Source organism: Hyperolius riggenbachi, chromosome 6, assembly GCF_040937935.1.
Source record: "Hyperolius riggenbachi isolate aHypRig1 chromosome 6, aHypRig1.pri, whole genome shotgun sequence".
Classification (NCBI taxonomy): Eukaryota; Metazoa; Chordata; class Amphibia; order Anura; family Hyperoliidae; genus Hyperolius; species Hyperolius riggenbachi.
This window is the reverse complement of record NC_090651.1, coordinates 34,595,261-34,617,508: the sequence shown is the minus strand read 5'-3', so window position 1 is coordinate 34,617,508 and position 22,248 is coordinate 34,595,261. Positions and strand designations below refer to the sequence as shown.

The following is a 22,248-nucleotide window of genomic DNA, read 5'->3' as shown; positions in this document are numbered from 1 at the left end:
TGAGGGCTTTCTCCTGCGCTGGCCGAGATGCACACCCTCCATCTCCATCGCCGAAGTCCCGGTCTCTGTAATTACAGTACGCGGCTTGGTGACGTCACCAAGCCGCGTACAGTAATTACAGAGAACACGAGACTTCGCGATGGAGGAGGAAGTGCGCCGCTTCCGCCGCAGGAGCAAGCCCTCAGGTGAGTAGATCAGGGCTTCTGACGGGGGAGACACGGGATTGGGGGGGGGGGGGCACGGGGGATCGGAAGGGATGGGGGGAAGAGGAGGGAGAGGCCACCCACAGCCCTCATAGATGGGGACACCCACCTCCCCCCACAACAGAAGGGGGTGTCCCCGACAGACCATGACTAGCCCCCATAGAAGGGGATATCCCCCACACTCACAGAAGGGCCACCCAGCCACCTGCACGCACAGTATGGGGATCCCCCCCCCCCCACAGAGGGGATCCCCACCGGCCACTACCAGCCAGCACAGAAGGGGAGCCCCCCCACAGAAGGGACACCCGGCCAGAGTCAGGGGGCAATGGGGGGGCAGAGGCACCCGCAAACCTGGCTCCCTATACATCTGTCTCCTATACACCTGGCTGCACATCTGTCTCCTATACACCTGGCTGCACATCTGTCTCCTATACACCTGGCTGCACATCTGTCTCCTATACACCTGGCTGCACATCTGTCTCCTATACACCTGGCTGCACATCTGTCTCCTATACACCTGGCAAACATCTGTCTCCTATACACCTGGCTGCACATCTGTCTCCTATACACCTGGCAAACATCTGTCTCCTATACACCTGGCAAACATCTGTCTCCTATACACCTGGCAAACATCTTGCTCCCTATATACCTGGCAAAACATCTGGCTAAACTATTCCTGGCTAATACATCTGGCTAACTACACCTGGCTGCACATCTGGCTAACTATACATCTGGCTAACTATACCTGGCTATACATCTGGCTAACTATACCTGGCTATACATCTGGCTAACTATACCTGGCTATACATCTGGGTCTTATACTCACCATTGGCATGCTGATCCCTCGTCGCGTACCTCTGATAGCTTCCCCGGTGCCTTCTTCCATGTCCCTTGGCGGATTTTGCTTCTCCCTTGGAGATCACATGTCCCCCGTCGATTGGCGTTGATGGAACCAGTGTCACACAGCATCATCAAAATCTCGCAGCAAACACTTTTTTTTTTAATTTAATTCAATACAATAACCTGTATTGAATTCAATACAAAAAAAAAAGATTGCAAAAAAAAAAATTGGTTGAAAATTATGGGAAATTAATTGAACCACTTTTTGCACGGAAATCCTGGGGAAATAGAACGCCAGGGTGGCTACAGGGAACCCAAGGTGAGAGTGAAATGGAGGCTGCCACATTTATTTTCTTTTAAACAATACCTGGCAGTCATCCTCCTGTGTCGCTAATGCTTTTAGCCATAGACCCTGAACAAGCATGCAGCAGATCAGGTACTTACTCAGCTGACTCTTCTGGTTTTACTGGATTAGCCATATGCTTGTTCCAGGGTTTTGACACACTACGTATGCTAGAAGATCAACAGGACTGCCAGACAACTGGCATTGTTTACAAGGAAATAAATTTAGCAGCCTCAATATCCCTTTTACCTCAGGTGTCCTTTAAAGCCATGAAGGTAAAAGGGATGGCAAGTAAGATAAATTCTTGCAAATGAGGACACAGACGGCAATAAAAGCTTAAAGAGAGTCTGAAGTGCCAAAAATTACCTGTTTTTATTTCAGAATGCTCTTCAGCCGAGCAAAGATTATTTGCCACATCCCCGCGGCCTTAGGAGGTCGTTATCCCCCCCTCTACGACTTTCAAAGTCTCCGATTTTGCTGCCCGGGGGAGGCAGAGCTAAGCGCTGTAACTCTGCTTCCAGTCCATTCTACTCTCCTCGCCCCTCTCACTGAAAGAAGATCGAGAGGGGCCGGGAGAAGCGGAGATTGACTGGACTGGAGGCAGAGCTATTGCACAAAGCTCTGCCTCCTCCAGGAAGTAGCAGAGGATTTTGCAACAGGGATCGCGGGAGGAGGTTAGGGGGGTTGTAAAGACCTCGTACGGCAGAAGGGATGCGCGAATCATCTTTGCTCTTAAAGGGAACCTTAACTGAACGGGGGGTAAAGAGTTTTACTTACCTGGGGCTATTACCAGCCCCCTGCAGCAGTCCTGTGCCCTCGGCGCCGCTCTGGAATCCTCTGGTCCCCCGCTGTCACTTACTTTCGTTTTTGACGACTCACCAGTCGCCGGCCGCCATGCGTATTATTGGACGCATTCACCAATGCAATTAGCGCTATTGCGGACCGCAACACGTACAAAAATACGCGTTGCCGCATATCTACGCGTGCGGAATGCGGCAACGCGTATTTTTGTCGTGAGTCGTCAAAAACGAAACTAAGTGACAGCGGGGGACCAGAGGATTCCAGAGCGGCGCCGAGGGCACAGGACTGCTGCAGTGGGCTGGTAATAGCCCCAGGTAAGTGAAACTCTTTACCCCCCGTTCAGTTAAGGTTCCCTTTAAGGCTGAAGAGCATTCTGAAATAAAAAACGGTAATTTTTGTCACTTCACACTCTCTTTAAAGGTCGTAACATCTTCACACAATAACCAAAATCCATTTTACTTCTGGAGTTGGGTTTCAGGTACACCAACGCAAGCTGCAGAAGAGACCTCCTCTAAAAATATGTAACTTGCTTGGCTTTAAAGTGAACTGAGCAGTGATTTTCACTTTTTAAATAAATTAACCTCTCCATAAGGGAGGCGTGTGCCGGTGCGGCGGTTGGGTTGCCAATGGGTTGCTGCTGCTCTGGTCCCCTGCCCATATGGCATGCGCCATTTTTTTCACCCAACTGTCAGCTTTTGCTGTTATTTGTAATTCCCACCGGGGTTGCGTGCACTGCAGTGCGTGCTGGGAGATGTAGTCCCTGGATGTGAGTACAGCTCTGTACTCACATCTCTGGGAGGTAAGTAATGGTGCTCTCCTCCAACGGCACACACAGCTACAAACCTCCCTTCCTGGGAAAGTTAATTTTTCAAAAAAGAAAAAAATCGCCTAGTTAATCGACTCAGCCAGGAACTGCCACTTACATACCTGATATTTAATGCTTTCAGGCAGCGAAAGAAGAAAAGAAACACAGCCTAGTTATTTGTGTGCTTGGCACTGTACATACACATGTCTATCTCATCATGTCACCTCAAGTGCCCTTTAAGTAACAAGTGGGTGGGAGTGAAGCAGGTCACTAGTGCCATAGCGTGCTCCCCTCTCTAGGGTGATACAGGGGTTCCAGCGATTTAACGCCGCCAGGGATTTGAGCGGCAGCATGGTGATCCGTCATTCAGCTCACCCTGCGCCCAGCTCACCGGAGGCGGGTCAATATAAACGTGGGTGGGAGGCGGGAGCAGCCAAGGGGTCCATCGATCGCACAATGTCATCGCCGTGCACCTGACCGAGACCTCCCACCCATTGAAATCTATTAAAAAAAATCGGTGCGGAGTGCGTGGGCAAGTAATCGATCCCTCTCTGATCAGATTCAGTAAAGGAGAGATCTATGAGATGGTTGATCTGGTGTCCATCTAGTAATGTATGGCTGCCTTAAAGAGGAACTCCAGTGAAAATAACTTAATGAAAAAATTGCTTAAGTTTTACAATAATTATATATAAATGATTTAGTCAGTGTTTGCCCATTGTAAAATCTTTTCTCTCCCTGATTTACATTCTGACATTTATCACATGGTGACATTTTTACTGCTGGCAGGTGATGGCACTGCAAGGAGACGCTGCTTGCTTTTTTGGCAGTTGGAAACAGCTGTTATTTCTCACAATGCAACAAGGCTTCCACAGTGTGATATCAGAACCATGGTCCTGACATCACACTGTGGGAGGGGTTTCACTACAATATCAGCCATACAGAGCCCCCTGATGATCTGTTTAAGAAAAGGTAAAGATTTCTCATGGGAAAGGGGGTATCAGCTACTGATTGGGATGAAGTTCAATTCTTGGTCACGGTGTCTCTAACTCTCTGGGAGGAAGAAAGATTTGTATAGAAAGACAGGAAGAGATTCAGTTTAAAAGTTGTGGATGGGGATTACACAGAATATCCACACCCTCCGGAGGGCCGTCCCACTTAGAGCATTACCTGTAATAACGTTGATGTCCGGGTACTCGTTCTCACACAGTCCCACCGATTTACTGTCCCGCTCAAATGCTTCTCGCAGCTCTTTCTTCACCGCTGCCGATCCGCAGAGCCGGTACAACCCCACCACCTGCAAAGCAAAAAGCAAACACATCATTGGCTTTCCAAGGGGTAGAATGCCCATCAGCAGTATACTGACATCTCGCAGAGAGTGGGAGGAGCCAGAGGACGCCGCGGGAGCTGACAGATTACAGGAGGCCGGAAGAAGCCCCAGGTAAGTAAAAATACTGTTCTCTTGTCTCAGGTACACTTTAAGCTTGAATAGTTTAAGACTCAAGTATAGGCCCTTGCACGTATACAAGATTTCTCACGTGCTTTACCCCTTCTCTGGAATCCCCTTCCACAACACATCCGTCATTCTCCAACCTTTGATATCTTTAAGTGTTCCCTCAAAACTACTTTAGGCCATTCCCCCTTTTGACCTCTGGCCAAGTTGCACTCCTTCTAGATATCCTAAAAACACACTGCCTCTAGGTATGTGTTTTGTACACTACCCCACCTCTTGCTGCCCCTCCTATTTCTTTGGATTGTAAGCTCACAAGGGCAGATCTCCCTCACCCTTTTGTGTCTTGGAATTTGTTATACATTTTATTAATCATGTTACTCTTGTCACTGTAATTACGGATTTTGTACAGATTCTGTATTATGTACCTATTCAGCATTTTGTACTGTACATTTGGAGTATACCATTATCTGAAATTATTATGTACCCCGTGTTAGTAGCTTCCTGTGTACAGGGCCACGGAATATGTTGGCACTTTATGAATTACCGTATTTTTCGCCATATAAGACCCTCCAGAATATAAGATGCACCAAGGTTTACAGGGCAAAAACCGGGGGAAAAAATATGTAAACTAAACCTGGTGTGTCCATGTTCCAGGTGTCTTGAAGACGTTCTCCCACAGTTGGTATCCGCCTATATCCCCTTCTGTCCCCAGGTGTCCCTTTGTCCTCCCAGGTGTCCCCAGGTCCCCCCTTCTGTACCTAGGTGCCCCTCTTCTGTCCTCCCAAATGTCCACCTTCTGTCCCAAGGTGTTCCCGCTATCTCCCATGTGTCCATGTTTCTTCCCGTGTCTCCGCCATCTCTGCCATGTCCCCGCTATCTTCCAGTGTCTCTGCTTCTCTCCCCCATGTCCCTGCTACTTGCACGTGTCTCTTGCTCGATGTTTGAATGTATACAGTGTAGCGCTGCTGTGTCCCCGCTATCTCCGCCGCGTCCCCCGCTACTAGCATGTGTCCCTGCATGATAAATGTATACAGTGTAGCGCTGCTGTGTCCCCGCTATCTCCGCCGCATCCCCCGCTACTAGCATGTGTCCCTGCATGATAAATGTATAAAGTGTAGCACTGCTGCAGGCCCTTACCTCTCCAGCAGTGCCTCGTGGGGATAACCGACCTCTTCACCGCCACACTTCTTGCTCTCTCCATTTGTGGGGGAGAAGAAGTGCGTCTTATACAGCAGAAAATACGGTAATCATAATAAATAGGTGATCCCAAGAAAGTTAGTGGCTGCATACGGGACCAATAGGGGTAAACGGCTATCACGTGACATGCATCAGGAGCCAGAGGGGCACTAATACATGCCAACTGACCCGAATGGAGAGGAGATGAGAGGAGCTGGTGCCAGGTGCTGGAACAGGTACGTGGGTCTCTGCTGTGGCCACCCAACATATAGGCGCATTGGGTCAGAGAGGGAGGAGGAGGGCACATTGGTGTTGGGCGAGAGAATAGCACTGATGACGCGGGGGGAAGGGGGGGGGCGTTAACATACTGTGCACTCCACTGCTGCTGCTATGCTTAAAGAGGAACTCCAGTGAAAATAATGTAATAAAAAAGTGCTTCATTTTTACAATAATTATGTATAAATGATTTAGTCAGTGTTTGCCCATTGTAAAAGCTTCCATCTCCCTGATTTACATTCTGACATTTATCACATGGTGACATACAGCGCCCCCTGATGATCCATGTGTGAAAAGGAAGAGATTTCTCATGGGAAAGGGGGTATCAGCTACTGATTAGGATGAAGTTCAATTCTTGGTTACGATTTCTATTTAATGATGGGAATACACCATGAGATTTTTTTGGCAGATAGATGGTTCAATATATAAATTTCCGACATGTCCGATTTAACTTTCGATCGTTTTTCTGATTGAGTTCTCATAGAAGTGAATGGAAATCAATCAGAAAAAAAAAAACGATCGGAAAAACGATCTGACAGTAAATCTGCTGAAAAATCTAATTGTGTATTCCCAGCATTAGAGATGCCCGGACCCCATTTATAAGTCAGAAACTCAGGTCTGACTTAGTTATGGCTTCGATCTTGTACACAAGTACCAATATTCATTCCTGATTGAGACATGATCCAATAACGATAAGATTGTATGGTGGCTGGAAGTCAATTCTTCAGCAGCTGGATCCAGTGAGAACAGGACACAGGCTGTACTGCAGTTACACAGCACACATGAAACAAGTTTTCAGTCAAGCCTTTAGTCCCTATACACTGCTTCTTAACACCTGTCATCCCAATTGCTATTAGAATTTGTCTTGTTCAGTTTTATGCTTTATGCATTGAGCTTTGAAGGACACCTAAAGTGAGACACAACAGAGGCAGCCATATTTTGTTTCCTTTTGAACAATGCAAATTGCCCAGCAGTACTGTTATACTTTTAGCCATAAACCCTGAACAAGCATGCGGCAGAACAGATGTTTCTGACTGAAGTCTGACTAGATTAGTCATGCTTGTTTCAGGTGTGTGAATCAGACACTACTGCAGCCAAAAGAGATCAGCAGGGCTGCCAAGCAACTGGCATTGTTTAAAATGAAATAATTATGGCATCCTCCATATGCCTCTCACTTCAGGTGTACTTTAAAAGGGAATTTGAAGTGAGTAGTATATGGAGGCGGACATACTTATTTAACTTTAACCACCCTGGCGTTCTATTAAGATCGCCAGGGCGGCTGCATGAGGGTTTTTTTTAAATAAAAAAAAAAACTATTTCATGCAGCCAACTGAAAGTTGGCTGCATGAAAGCCCACTAGATGGCGCTCCGGAGGCGTTCTTCTGATCGCCTCCGGCGGCCAAAAGTAACACGGAAGGCCGCAATGAGCAGCCTTCAGTGTTTGGCTTCTCCTGTCGCCATGGCGACGAGCGGAGTGACGTCATGGACGTCAGCCGACGTCCTGACGTCTGCCGCCTCCGATCCAGCCCTTAGTGCTGGCCGGAACTATTTGTTCCGGCTGCGCAGGGCTCAGGCGGCTGGGGGGACCCTCTTTTGCCGCTGCTCGCGGCGGATCGCCGCAAAGCGACGGCGATCGGGCAGCACACGCGGCTGGCAAAGTGCCGGCTGCGTGTGCTGCTCTTTATTTCATCAAAATCGGCCCAGCAGGGCCTGAGCGGCACCCTCTGGCGGTAATGGACGAGCTGAGCTCGTCCATACCGCTAAGGTGGTTAAACAATACAAATTGCCTGGCTGTCCTGCTGATCCTCTGCCTCTAATACTTTTAGCCATGGACCCTGAGCATGCAGATCAGATTTCTCTGACAAAAAGGCAGAGTCAAAATTAACTTACGCACGCAAATCCTCATGCAAATCCATTCACAAAAATCCTGCAGCAATCAGTGCTGTCCCTACAGCTAAGTTAAAAGCTGGGATCTTCGTTACAAGAATAAAGTCTCTTGCGCAGTCACATACACCACGTAGAGGTTATGTGCTCCTATTCCTTATATAGGTTTTGATTCGCTGAATGCGTGCATGTTTGTGCTATGCATGTTACAGGGCCAGAGTTAGGACACATACGACACTGGGCTACCTCTACGCGGTGTATGTGACTACACAAGAGACTTTATTCTTGTAACGAAGTTCCCAGCTTTAAACTTAGCTGTAGGGACAGCATTGATTGCTGCGTGATTTCTCTGGATGGATTCGCATGAGGATTTGCATGAGTGTGCGGAAGTTCACTTTCGACCTTTAAACAATGCACATTGCCTGGCTGTCTTGCTGATCCTCTGCCTCTAATACTTTCAGCCATAGACCTTGAACAAGCATGCAGCAGATCCGGTGTTTCTGACAATATTACCAGATCTGACAAGATTAGCTGCATGCTTGTTTTTGGTGTTCAGACACAACTGCAGCCAAATAGATCAGCAGGGCAACCAGGCAACTGGTATGGTTTAAAGCAGACCTAAACTCAGAACTTCCTCTCTACTCTAAGAGTTATGCAACAGCATAACCACCTTTAAAGAAAAAAACAGTTTGTTACAGCGGATAGAAATCCTGCAATACATCTGCAGTGTGTCTACTCCCTGCTTTCATAGAAGCAGATGTATTGTTAACATCCTGCGTTTACCAATTAGCTCTTTGCCGTGGCAGTCAGCTGACAGATAAGGGATCAAATTACAACTTGGGCTTAATCACAGATGAGGGGGAATTAAGACAGGCTAGACACTCTAAATACACACAGGGTGCATGTCTCTGTTTTCCTTCTGTCCTGTGCAAGAGTTCAGGTCCACTTTAACCTCTTTAGCGGTAACCCCGTGTGTGACACGGGGTAAGCCGCCGGAGGGTGCCGCTCAGGCCCTGCTGGGCCGATTTACATAATTTTTTTCTTGCTGGACGCAGCTAGCACTTTGCTAGCTGCGCCAGCACCCGATCGCCGCCGCCCCGCGCCCGATTGCCGCTATTGGGTGCGGAGTGCTGCCCCCCCCCCAGAGCCCGTGCGCTGCCTGGCCAATCAGTGCCAGGCAGCGCCGAGGGGTGGATCGGGACTCCCAATGACGTCCCGACGTCGGTGATGTCATCCCGCCCCGTCGCCATGGCGACGGGGGAAGCCCTCCAGGAAATCCCGTTCTTTGAACGCCGAAGGCGATCGAAGAGGGCGGGGGGATGCCGGGCCCTGGGCTCGCTACATGATCTAAACAAAAAAAAACAAAAAATGCTGCGCTTCCCCCTGGCGGAATGTTTCATACCGCCAAGGGGGTTAAAAGGAAGTAAATATGAAAGGCTCAATATTCTTCTCACTTCAGTTGTCCTGTAAAATCCAAATAGGCAGCAGCTTTAAAGAGGAACTGTCGCGAAATTATAACATTTAAAACATATACAGATAAGAAGTACATTTTTTTCCAGAGTAAAATGAGCCATAAATGACTTTTCTCCTATGACAGGTTATGACTTTTGGGTTAGTCCATTTTTTCATGGGGTATTCACAGCATGGCCTTTATTCTTTATAAAGACATTCCCTGAAAAAGATTTATACAGAGATGCTGCCCAGCCTCCCTGCTCACCGTACACTTTTTAGGCAGTTAGACGGAGCAACTACCATTCACTAAGTGCTTTTGAAAAGAAAGAAAACCATAAGAACCCCCTATGAGAAGATGGACTAGTCCAAAATCTGTCGGTAATGTCAGATTTCTACTACCTACTATGAGTGACAGCAACATAGGAGAAAAGTAATGTATGGCTCATTTAACTCTGGAAGAAACGTACTTCTTATTTGTATATGTTAACACGTATTTTAAATTTTAGGATTTTCGTAACAGAGGTCCTTTAAGCAAGGAAGCAAACAGCAGAGAACACACCAGGCCCACACACTGCCGAGCTGCCTGGAGACACGCGGACACAACTCTGCTGGAAAAGACGAGTGTTTGAACAGACTTTGAACCCAAACTGAAAATGCAGAGTAACCAGGTAACGCTTTCCCACAAACAAGGCCGACATCTGCTGCCAACATGTGCAAACATTTGTGTACAAGGCCAGCGGGACGCTCTGTAACACCTGGCAGCTGCTAAATCACAAGACAGCAGTTTTCAGTTGAGTAAACACTGTGCAGACTGAACACGAGCTGCTACGGTGTACACACAACTCCAGGAACACACAGCAAGCTGCACGGCGCAGACTTAGCACTCGCTGCTACGGTGTACACACAAGCTGCACGGTGCAGACTGAGCACTCGCTGCTACGGTGTACACACAACTCCAGGAACACACAAGCTGCACGGTGCAGACTGAGCAGTCACTGCTACGGTGTACACACAGCTCCAGGAACACACAACAAGCTGCACGTTGCAGACTGAGCACTCGCTGCTACGGTGTACACACAACTCCAGGAACACACAACAAGCTGCACGTTGCAGACTGAGCACTCGCTGCTACGGTGTACACACAACTCTAGGAACAAACAAGCTGCACGGTGCAGACTGAGCAGTCACTGCTACGGTGTACACACAGCTCCAGGAACACACAACAAGCTGCACGTTGCAGACTGAGCACTCGCTGCTACGGTGTACACACAGCTCCAGGAACACACAAGCTGCACGGTGCAGACTGAGCACTCGCTGCTACGGTGTACACACAGCTCCAGGAACACACAACAAGCTGCACGTTGCAGACTGAGCACTCACTGCTACGGTGTACACACAGCTCCAGGAACACACAAGCTGCACGGTGCAGACTGAGCACTCGCTGCTACGGTGTACACACAACAAGCTGCACGGCGCAGACTGAGCACTCACTGCTACGGTGTACACACAGCTCCAGGAACACACAACAAGCTGCACGTTGCAGACTGAGCACTCACTGCTACGGTGTACACACAGCTCCAGGAACATACAACAAGCTGCACGGTGCAGACTGAGCACTCGCTGCTACGGTGTACGCACAACAAGCTGCACGGTGCAGACTGAGCACTCACTGCTACGATGTACACACAACTCCAGGAACACACTACAAGCTGCACGTTGCAGACTGAGCACTCGCTGCTACGGTGTACACACAGCTCCAGGAACACACAACAAGCTGCACGGTGCAGCAGACTGAGCACTCGCTGCTACGGTGTACACACAACTCCAGGAACACACAAGCTGCACAGTGCAGACTGAGCACTCGCTGCTACGGTGTACACACAACTCCAGGAACACACAAGCTGCACGGTGCAGACTGAGCACTCGCTGCTACGGTGTACACACAACAAGCTGCACGGTGCAGACTGAGCACTCGCTGCTACGGTGTACGCACAACAAGCTGCACGGCGCAGACTGAGCACTCACTGCTACGATGTACACACAACTCCAGGAACACACTACAAGCTGCACGTTGCAGACTGAGCACTCGCTGCTACGATGTACACACAACTCCAGGAACACACTACAAGCTGCACGTTGCAGACTGAGCACTCGCTGCTACGGTGTACACACAACTCCAGGAACACACAAGCTGCACAGTGCAGACTGAGCACTCGCTGCTACGGTGTACACACAACTCCAGGAACACACAAGCTGCACAGTGCAGACTGAGCACTCGCTGCTACGGTGTACACACAACCCCAGGAACACACAACAAGCTGCACGGTGCAGACTGAGCACTCGCTGCTACGGTGTACACACAACTCCAGGAACACAATACACACTGCACAGGGAAATGTGTCATGTGAGCCAACTCAGGGGGCCATTATCACACAACAGGCTGCTGAGAGATGCAGTGCAATCACCTCTAGATGTCATGAAGGGCCTGAGAAACATCACAACTGTGAAACAACATACTTTTAGTTCTGGACAGAGTGGGATGAAGTCATGGCCTCTAATAATAGTGTATTCATACAGCAGTGACATCTCCTGCAGCACATTACAGAGTACATAGTCATGTCACTGACTGTCTTCAGAGGAGCTCACAAGCTAATCCTACCATAGTCATAGTCTAATGCAGCCTTTCTCAACCTTTATACACTGGAGGAACCCTGCAAATAACTTTTGGATCTCAAGGAACCACTGCATATATTTTGCAGGTGGCAACTGCGACTACCTCCTATTATACTGACACTCATTATAAAAAGTCTCCTTATTCATGTGCTCATAATTATTATGACCCCCAATTTAGTGCTTCTTGTTACATTACCCCCTATTATAATGTGCTCTATCATACTTCCCCCACAATAGTGGAAAATGCCAAGGAACCCCTGTAGAGTACTCGAGAAAGCCTGGTCTAACGTCCTAACATATTATTCTGTGTTTATATAGCACCGACATCTTCTGCAGCAGTTTACAGAGTACACAGTCATGTCACTGACTGTCCTCAGGGGAGCTCACAATCTAATCCCTACCATAGTCTAATGTCCTACCGTATTATTATGTGTTTATATAGCACTGACATCTTCTGTAGCACTTTGCAGAGTACATAGCCATGTCACTGACTGTATTCACACCCTAATCCCCACCATAGTCTTATGTCCATATTGTCCATGAAGGTTAGTTTCGGAGAACCAATTCAGGATTTGACTACTGTCTGTGTACCCCATTCCTCAATTCCTGTTCCTAGGATCTCCATAGCTTGTATTGGAACCCAGGTTGGTTGGGGAAAGGAAAGAAGGGGTCCAAGTTTTCCCCCACTATGCAAAAATAATAAATAACAAAATAATGAAAAAAAAAGGTTTTATTTGCAGTTTTCCCAAGATGATTGGCTTTAGTTGCCAGAGGCAAAACCCAAGCGAGGAACTGATTAAACTTTAGTTGGCTGTAACGGTTTGTGTTTGTTTTCATTGTTTAAAATAATAATTAACCACTTCAGGATTCGGCGTACGCTTAACTACGCCCCTGAATCCTGAAGTGGATTGCATGGAAACGGCCGCTCGTATGAGCGGCCGTTCCATGTCAGTTCACGGAGGGTGTCTCCGTGAACACCCTGCGAGCCTCCGATCGTGGCTCGCAGGGTAAATGTAAACACACGGGGAAGATCTTCCCCGGTGTTTACATGTATACGGCGCTGCTGCGCAGCAGCGCCGTGGCGGAGATCGGCGATCCCCGGCCTCTGATTGGCCGGGGACCGCCGGCACCTGATAGGCTGAAGCCTATCCTATCCGGCGCAGGACGGAATTCCGTCCTGCGCCGCTCACAGGGGGAGGTAGAGGGAGGGAAGGGGAAGGCGGCCAGGAAGCGCTGCGGAGGGGGGCTTTGAAGAGAGCCCCCCCGCAAGCGCAAGCAGCCGGCGGCGATCAGACCCCCCCAGCAGGACATCCCCCTAGTGGGGAAAAAAGGGGGGAAGTCTGATCGGCCTGGCTGCTAGCTGATCGGTGCTGCGGGCTGGAGAGCCCACGCAGCACCGATCAGCAAAACCACCCGGTATCCGGAAGTGGTTAAATGTATTTTTTTAAAAACAAAAACAGGTCTTAACTACAGCCCCATCTATACAAAAAGGGAAAGGAATGGGGGATAAGGATCAGGGACAGTGCATAGCACTCTCGCCTTGTAGTTGTTGAGTTGAGGGGTTGGACCCCCGGCCTGGATGCTGTCTTCGTGGAGTTTGCATGTTCTCACCATGTTTACGCGGGCCATCTCCGGACACTCCAGTCTCTGCCGACACCCAACAAAACATACTAGTAGGCTAATTGGCTTCCCCCTTAACTGGACTTATGCTATTGTAGAGACATTGGGCTATGGCTATTGTAAGGACATTAGATTGTGAGCTCTTCTGAGGACTGTCAGTCACATGAATAATTCAGTGTACTCTGCACTGCTCTTTAAAAATATTAGATAATAGTTGGAAAAAAACACGAGATATACACCTTAAATAGAAACTCCAACCTAGAATTGAACTTTATCCCAATCAGTAGCTGATACCCCCTTTTACATGATAAATATAATGCTTTTCACAAACAGACCATCAGGGGGCGCTGTATGACTGATTTTGTGCTGAAACTCCTCCCACAAGAAGCTCTGAGTACCGCGGTACTCTGGGCAAACTTCCACAATGTAACAATGTTCACAGACAGGAATTAGCTGTTTACAGCTGTCTCTAACAGCCAAAACAGCTAGGAGCAGCTACATAACCTGCCCACAGTAAAAATGTCACCATGTAATAAATGTCAGAATGTAAATCGGGGAGAGGAAAGATTTTACAATGAGCAAACACTGATTAAATCATTTATACATAATTATGGTAAAAATGAAGCACTTTTTTTTTTACTACATTATTTTCACTGGAGTTCCTCTTTAAGCCTGGTACACAATTTAAATTTTAACTGGCCAATAGTTGGCCAATTATACCGCCTTCATGTAGTATGAGGACCAACAGATTTTTAATACTATGAATAGATTGTGTAGGTAGGCTCTCATACTACATGGAAGTGGTAAAATAAGCCAATGATTGGGCAACCAAAATTGGATGTGTGTACCAGGATTTGCTGTATTTGATTGGCCCATTTCCAAGCTGCTGAAATTTGCATGATAATGGCATCAACTCAGGATTAATAGCATCTCATTGATCATCCCTAGTCAGTACTGATAACAAAAAATGTAGAGAAGTAAAGATATGAGAGTCAGCGTCCCGTTACCTGGCAGCCTCTCTTCTCGATCTCCAAGATGCATTTCTCCATGAGAAGTGGGACCATTGATCCCGTATTCTCCTTCTCGACCACCAGGTGGGCATCCACTCCGAACACAACAGGATCCCGGTCCACCCCTAGGCGGTCCGACGAGTTCTCCCACTGCTCCATGAGAGTAAGCTTCACGTAAATCAACCCCCGGGGTTCCAATTTCACCGCCAGCTGGTGAGTTTTGGTCACCCTGAAAAGTGTTGGCAGGACCACGGTGCCGTGGCAACAAACTCTATTCCGCTTTGGGGTCGGGTCCCAACTAAACACAACCAGTTTTAAGTGCTGGGCGTTTTCAAGTTCGATATTGAAGGTGTGATCCATGTCTAGGAATGACGTCCTGCAGGTCAGGAGCGCCGTCCTGGCTTTGTTAACCGAATCGACTTGTATAGCGCAAAACACGTCCTTGGAGTCTATCCTAGGAGGCTTCAAGTCCTCCGCCCCGTAAAAGTGAAGGCTCATCAGCCCCGAAACGTACTGGAAGCACTTGGGTTGATCAGAAAAGCTATAGTGCCGAAAGGCGTCAATGTCCATCTCCACCTTCGTGTTATTGCTTGGTAGGGATTCTTTTCCCTTTGTCGACCGATTCTCCCCACCATGTTTACCAGACTTGGTTATAAGTTCAGGGGAGTCTCCATCGCTGAGGTAACCCCCTTTGCTGGAGGATTTGGAAGTACCTGAACTCTTCTTCTTGTAGCTTTGTTGGGAAGACACGCTGCTGTCAAGGTGGTATCGGCTGATGACGTTCCTGCTGGCGGCCGACCTGGAAGACGACAAAGATTGGGCATGGCTTACATCCTGGCAGTTTCCTTTGGAGGTGGAAGATGATGGGTCAGAGTTGGCATGGCTCGATGTCCCTTTAACGCTCAGCTTTCTACTGAGCTCGGGCAATTTTTTCATTTTCATAGACAGTTTCCGGACTGTCCTGGGGGACTTGATTTTGTCAGGGAGGGACCAGTTAATGCTACCTCCTTTCTTTGAGGGGTTGGGGCTGCAAGGGGGAGAGAAATCTGCTGGTGACATTGAATGGGACTTCTGGATACTGCAGACAGCTGGTCCTGGAAGAATAAAAACACAAAGAAATTAGGCTCTATAACACGGTCACCATCAAAAAAAGCTACAGCCTGGTAGACACATCCATTTTGATTGGCCAATAGTGATGGTCTAGGAGAACTCAGAGAAGCAGGTGATCAGTGTGGTCAGGTGACTAGGTGACAGGTTTGCTAGTCATGATCATGTGCTAAAGCAGGATGTGATAACAGCAAATCAAAGCTTTGCAAATCTATCAGCTGATCAAACAAATCACACAATTCTCCATGTGTTCTCCTAGACACGACCATCACTATTGGCCAATGACTGACCAATGCTACCACCTCTATGTAGTATGAGGGCCAATAGATTTTGAATACTATGAGCAGATTGTGTAGGTAATCTTGTATACTACATGGAAGAGGAAATATTGACCAATGAAAACTGGATGTGTGTACCAGGCTTAAAGTGGATCCGAGGTGAACTTTTACTCATTGCATAATTGTGTTCCTTTCCTATTGTTTATAGGTTATTCCTCAAGCCAAACACTTCTCTAATTCCCTATAAACTAAATAAACCGCGCCCACAGGTTTTCAGAGAGCCTTGGCAGTAGCAAGGGCTCATGGGAGCTCAGTCTGGGCAGGAGAGGGGGAGGTGTTGCTAGCCATTGATTTCAGAGGCAGAGGGGAGGAGAGAGGAGGGGGAATTCGTTTTTTTTCACAGGCTGAGTGCTCAAGATACAGATCAGCTTGCCTCTGTGTAATGTTTACAAACAACATGGCTGCTGTCATTGTATCACAGGAAGAAATAATCATTTTCTATTAAAGCTGTTTGCAGCTAGATTTGCTGTGTAAACTATCTAAACTTTAGATAAGATATATAGACAAGTTACTTGTTATAGTTAGTTTTTCATCTTGGATCCGCTTTAAAGCGAACCTTAAGTCTACTAAAAAAAAATGAGATTTACTCACCTGGGGCTTCCCTCAGCCCCCAGCAGCCGATCGCTCCCCGGCGGGTCCTGGGACATCGGAGCGGAGCTGCGAGGGCACCGATCGGCTGCTGGGGGCTGAGGGAAGCCCCAGGTGAGTAAATCTCATTTTTTTTAGTAGACTTAAGGTTCGCTTTAAGTAGGCGTACATACATCCAATTTTGATTGGTCAATATTACCATCTAGTACAGGCATGGGCAAACTCAGCCCTCCAGCTGTTACGGAACTACAAGTCCCACAATGCATTTGCCTTTATAAGTCATGACTGTGGCTGTCAGACACCTGCAATGCATTGTGGGACTTGTAGTTCCTTAACAGCTGGAGGGCCAAGTTTGCCCATGCCCGATCTAGTAGAATGGCCCATAGATTTTGACTACTATGAACATATTGTGTAGGTAACCTCTCTGACTAGATCGAAGTGGTAACGTTGGCCAATCATTGGGCGATCAGAATTGGATGTGTGTATGGACCCTAAAGCCCCATTCAAATGAGGAACGTAGCACGCTGGGGATCAGGGCCCGATCCGTCAGGTAACAGTGCAGGGCCGAGGCTGTACAGATGTCTAGCAATGTGTTCTGTTGCTATGTGGGGGGCGGTGGGCCAATAAAACGGCACCAGAGTGACATCACATGGCAGGGGTGAGCGGGCAGTACCAGGTAACATTGGTGGCCACTGTACTCCCGCTAAATTATCAGTAGAGGGGGGTCATTATCTCCTACCTCAGCTGAATTCTGCATAGCTAAACAGCCTAGCCCAGCGCTGGGCAAACTACGGCCTGTGGGCCAGTGCGCTGCTCCTCTGGGCCACCAACAGGCGTCCGGATCACCCTCCTTCCCTGCAGAGTTGTGAGCGGGCACCAGGGGGTTTGAGACTGACCTCGCTCAGCAAGGTCTTGCGTCGCATCTCCATGGCAACAGGATGTCACATGACGTGACGTAAGGATGTGCCAGCATGTAATACGCTGGCGCACCCTGATGTCACGTCATGTGACGTCCTATTGCCATGGAGATGGGACGCGGGACATTGCTGAGCGAGGTCAGTCTCAAACCCCCTGGTGCCCGCTCACAACTCTGCAGGGAAGGAGGGGGTTGGAATTTAAGGAATGTAGCCCGCACAATGCAGCCCGGGGCGCATAAACCTTTGCCCAGGCCTGGCCTAGCCTAAACATCATTGGGAGGGTAGGGTTGTATACCAATGTACAGCTATATATAGCTATTGGAAGTGTTTTTGATGCCGAAACCAGAAAGATGACTGTAAAAGTGGCTATCCTGAACAACTTACTACATTCTATTAGATGTCACTAGAGTGCCTCTTTAAAGGATATCCTAGGTGGAACAAAAGTTTGGTGCATGTACTTTCAGCTCATAACCACGCATGCGCAAAACGCTCCCGGCTACAGGAGCACGATCAAGGAGGCTGGAGAGGACTTGGTAAATAGAGCTCACATTCTCCAACGCCGGACATCCACTACAGATTGCTAATTGCAAGCGCATTCGTTCAGCGATTTTGCTAGCGTTCGCAATTTAAAAAACAAACAATTTTAGAACGATTTCCTGTGACTTTTGAAACAATTTTTAGTGCTTGTGCTTGCAGAGCGATTCAAATTCAATTTGCAATATCTATTTTTTTGTGGGGTTGGGGAAGTAAAATTGCTGCAATGGCTTCTGCAATGGGGGTTTTTTTTGGGTCGATTAACGGATATTTTGTATTGAACATTTATGCGATTTTTGAGCGATTGCTTTTGCACAGTGACTGAAAAGTGATTTTGCAGTTTTCCTATCTTTTGCATTAGAGCGCTTCAAAAAGAATGCAGGATCAGGCCATTGCGACTTCACTAGACTATGACTATAGTAGGGATTAGACTGTGAGCTCCTCTGAGGTATGTCAGTGACATGGCTATGTACTCTGTAATGTGCTGCAGAAAGTGTCAGCTCCATATAAATGCATAATAATATGGTAGGACGTTAGACTAGGATTATGGGGTGAGCTCCTCTGAGATCAGTCAGTCACACGACTACCATATGTACTCTGTAATGTGCTGCAGAAGATGCCAGTGCTATATAATAATAATAATAATAACAAAATAATAATATTGTAGGACATAAGACTTGACCATGGTAGACATTAGATTGTGAGCTCCTCTGAGGACAGTCAGTGGCATGACTATGTACTCTGTAAAGTGCTGCGGAAGATGTCAGTGCTATATAAATACATAATAAGGTAGGCCATTAGACTATGACTATGGTAGCATTAGATTGTGAACTCCTCTGAAGACAGTAACATGGCAATGTACTCTGTAAAGTGCTGCAGAAGATCCCTGTGCTATATAACTACATAATATACAGTAGTAGGACATTAGACTATGAATATGGTAGGATTAGATTGTGAGCTCCTCTGAGGACAGTCAGTGACATGTCAATGTACTCTGCAAAGTGCTGCAGAAGATTTCAGTGCTATATAAATACATAGTAATATAGTAAGACATTTGACTAGGACTATGGTAGGATTAGATTGTGTGCTCCTGAAGCCAGTCAGTGACATGACTATGTACTCTGTAAAGTGCTTCAGAAGATATCAGTGGTATGTAAATACATAATGGGGTAGGAAATAGTGTGTGATGTTCTGTGAGGGACAGGCAGTCAGTGACATGGCCATGTACTCTGATGCACTGTGGAAGATGTCAGTGCTATATAAATACCCAGCAATGACCAGGCTTTTGTTGCAGGGCAGGCTTTGGTGTGTGCCTATATAAGGCATCTTGTTTCTTGCTTGTGTGATCCTCTGTGGAGTTGTGCTGACTTGTTACTCCTGAATGAGAGGGCCTTTGTCCTGCGCTGGTAAATAGTCTGTCTGGGACGTGCCAGCACCACACACGGTCCTCCCTATATAAACATCTGATGTGACCAGTCAACCTCAAGGCCTCATTTCACACACAGCAGGAGAAAGTGGAAACCTCTGGACACGCCCACCCACTCTGGACACGCCCATCCGCTGGCCAGGCCTGTCCTACTCACAACCTCAGATTTACAACTCAAGTTTGTGTTTTTTGCTTTTTAATACACACTGGGGCACGATCCTATTTACTTTTCTCTTAAAAAGTTTTGTCCTGGGAGATAATTTATCATCTTTGCTAAGGGGTTTAAAGGGCATTGTATTGACAAGGTGTGAAAATATAGTCCTAGGTGAAATAGATCATAATTTGAAATACACTAAATTTTGAGCATTGCACATAATACAAAAACATTTTTAACTGCCAGTTTGCAATGCTGACTTCCTGTGCCATGTCAGATACAGCTTGGTTGGACTGAACAGCAGTCTATGAGATGTCCAAACCTCTACGCCTATCCTATTATCTACAGAAGGTAGACAGGGAGGAGTTAAGGGTTTGGGGTGGGGCAACAGCCAGTCTTTTTCTCTGAACAGAGTTGACCCCGCCCACAGAAGGGAGCAGAGGGATGGGGTGTGATCAGATGATGGCTCAGCGCATACAAAGAAACCCACTCTGGGTCATGCGAGTGGCTTTTCCAAAGAGAATTTCCTTAGACAGCTGCACCAAATAAGAACACTGCGCAAGCAACAGTTCTCTATTCAAAGCCCCCCCCCCCCCCCCCCCCGAGGCCAAGGACCCACAGAGCGCTTTCAACGATTAATGCTTTCTAGGAATTGCTATCTCAATGAAAGTAAATGGAGATGAGCCCAGTGCAGCGATTGCGATTTGGCCTAATCCCATTCACTCTACTTGCACCATTTTGCTAGGGATTGCAAGTCAATGTTACGTACAGGATTGCCGCAAAATCCCTTTTCAAATCAATATACGTAGCAATTGCAAAGAGATTTTGCAGCTTACTACCAAAAAACAACCACCTTACCCACAATCCCTTGCAGAACTGCAAATTGTTAATCACAATCGCTTTGCAATCTCTAGCACTAAAATAAAATCGCTACTAAAAATGCCAGGAATCGCTGCTAAACTGCGATCAGCAATCTATAGAGGGTCCCAAAGCCTCAGGCCCACTAGATATTCCAAAATGCAACCAGAATCACTAAACGCTTTTTGTAGCGATTTTAGCAGCATTTTCTGGTGCTTTTTAAACACTTTTAAATTTTATGCTAGCGACTTTTATCCTGTAAATTCCCTTTGTACAGCGATCGAAAAGTGCTTTTGCAGCGATGCCATCATTGGTTTTGTAGTAAGATCACTCCATATATGCTTCTGGACCAGAGATTATGATTTGTGGAAATTCCCTTCATTGCCTTTCATTAGTCTGGTGATTTCGGAATTGCTGGCGATTCCAAAGTGCCGCTGAACCAGCCCCTGGGGGTCCCAGCCCTTAGGGCTAGGCCGAGATTCCAAAAGCGCTAGGCTAACAAAAGTCAATGGAGGCGATTCCGTTTGCAGTTTCCCAAAAATCGTAATCTGTGGTATTGCAGTTTATATGGAGTAATTGCACTCCAATACAGAGAGTACGACGATCGCACCACTGAATACGTGAAACTAGCCGGAAAAAAACAAAACAAAATAGTGTCAGCGTCCACGCTCCTCTCACTTCAGATTCCTATTAAAGGGGAACTGAAGTAAGAGGTATACGGAGGCTGCCATATTTATTTCCTTTTAATCAATACCAGTTGCCTGGCAGCCCTGCTGGTCTATTTCTCTGCAGTAGTATCTGAATAACACCAGAAACAAGCATGCAGCTAGTCTTGTCAGATCTGACATTAATGTCAGAAACCCCTGATCTGCCGCATGCTTGTTCAGGGGCTATGGCTAATAGTATTAGAGGCAGAGGATCAGCACGACAGCCAGGCAACTGGTATTGCTTAAAAGGAAATAAATGTGGCAGCCTCCGTATACCTCTTACTTCACTTCCCCTTTAAAGTACACCTAAAGTGAGAGGGATGTGGAGGATGCCATATTTACTTTTTAACGAATACCAGTTGCCTGGCAGCCTTGCTGATCCTCTGCCTCTAATACTATTAGCCATAGCCCCTGAACAAGCATGCAGCAGATCAGGTGTTTCTGACATTATTGTCAGATCTGAGAAGATAAATTGCATACTTGTTTCTGGTGTGATTCAGACACAACTGCAGCCAAATAGACCAGCAGGGCAGCCAGGCAACTGTTTAACAGGAAATAACCATGTCAGCCTGCATATCACTCTTGTTACAGTTGTCCTTTAAGCAGGAAGCATACATAGCCAGGAAAGGAGTGTTTGGGTCAAAATGCAAAAAAAAGAATATAAAAAACCCCCACTCAACTCAGACGTCAGTCAGGAAAGAGGGCGTGAAAGGGTTAAACATGAAAATGGGCAGCGGGAAACGACGTCTCTAACAAGTAAACAATAAGAAACATTGTGACTTCACATAAAGATCTATTCAGCCCGGCTCTCCACTGCTGCAAACGCACCGAGCCAGATGAGGCAAGCCGTGCAGCCAAGAGCCCCGCGCAACAACAGAACACAGCACGGCCATAAAAGGCAAACAGACCAGCAGCGTGTTTATGCTGGAAAACAGCACAGGAAGAAGAATCCCGTACTTTTTTTCATCAGCTGTACCGAGTAATCAAAACCAGAGCTGTGGAGTCGGTACAAAAATCATCCAACTCCTCAGTTTATGAAACCAACAACTCCAAGTGCTTAGCTATGAATTGAGACGGACGCCAGAA

General features: G+C 47.3%; 1 protein-coding gene across 4 annotated transcripts in view; it reads right to left on the bottom strand.

Moving 5' to 3' along the window:
* The window catches only part of SYDE2 (synapse defective Rho GTPase homolog 2), a 112,387-nt gene that overhangs the window by 44,133 nt on the left and 46,006 nt on the right, over positions 1-22,248 (bottom strand). For all 4 annotated transcript variants that reach the window (XR_011021934.1, XR_011021935.1, XM_068239117.1 and 1 more), the window contains exons 4-5: positions 14,531-15,627; positions 4,160-4,286 (exon numbers count right to left, since the gene is read on the bottom strand). Coding sequence is in view for 2 of the 4 variants with exons in the window: in XM_068239117.1 (XP_068095218.1) it covers positions 4,160-4,286; positions 14,531-15,627 (1,224 nt within the window). In the remaining 2 variants the exon portion in view is untranslated. The remainder of the gene's footprint in view (positions 1-4,159; positions 4,287-14,530; positions 15,628-22,248) is intronic.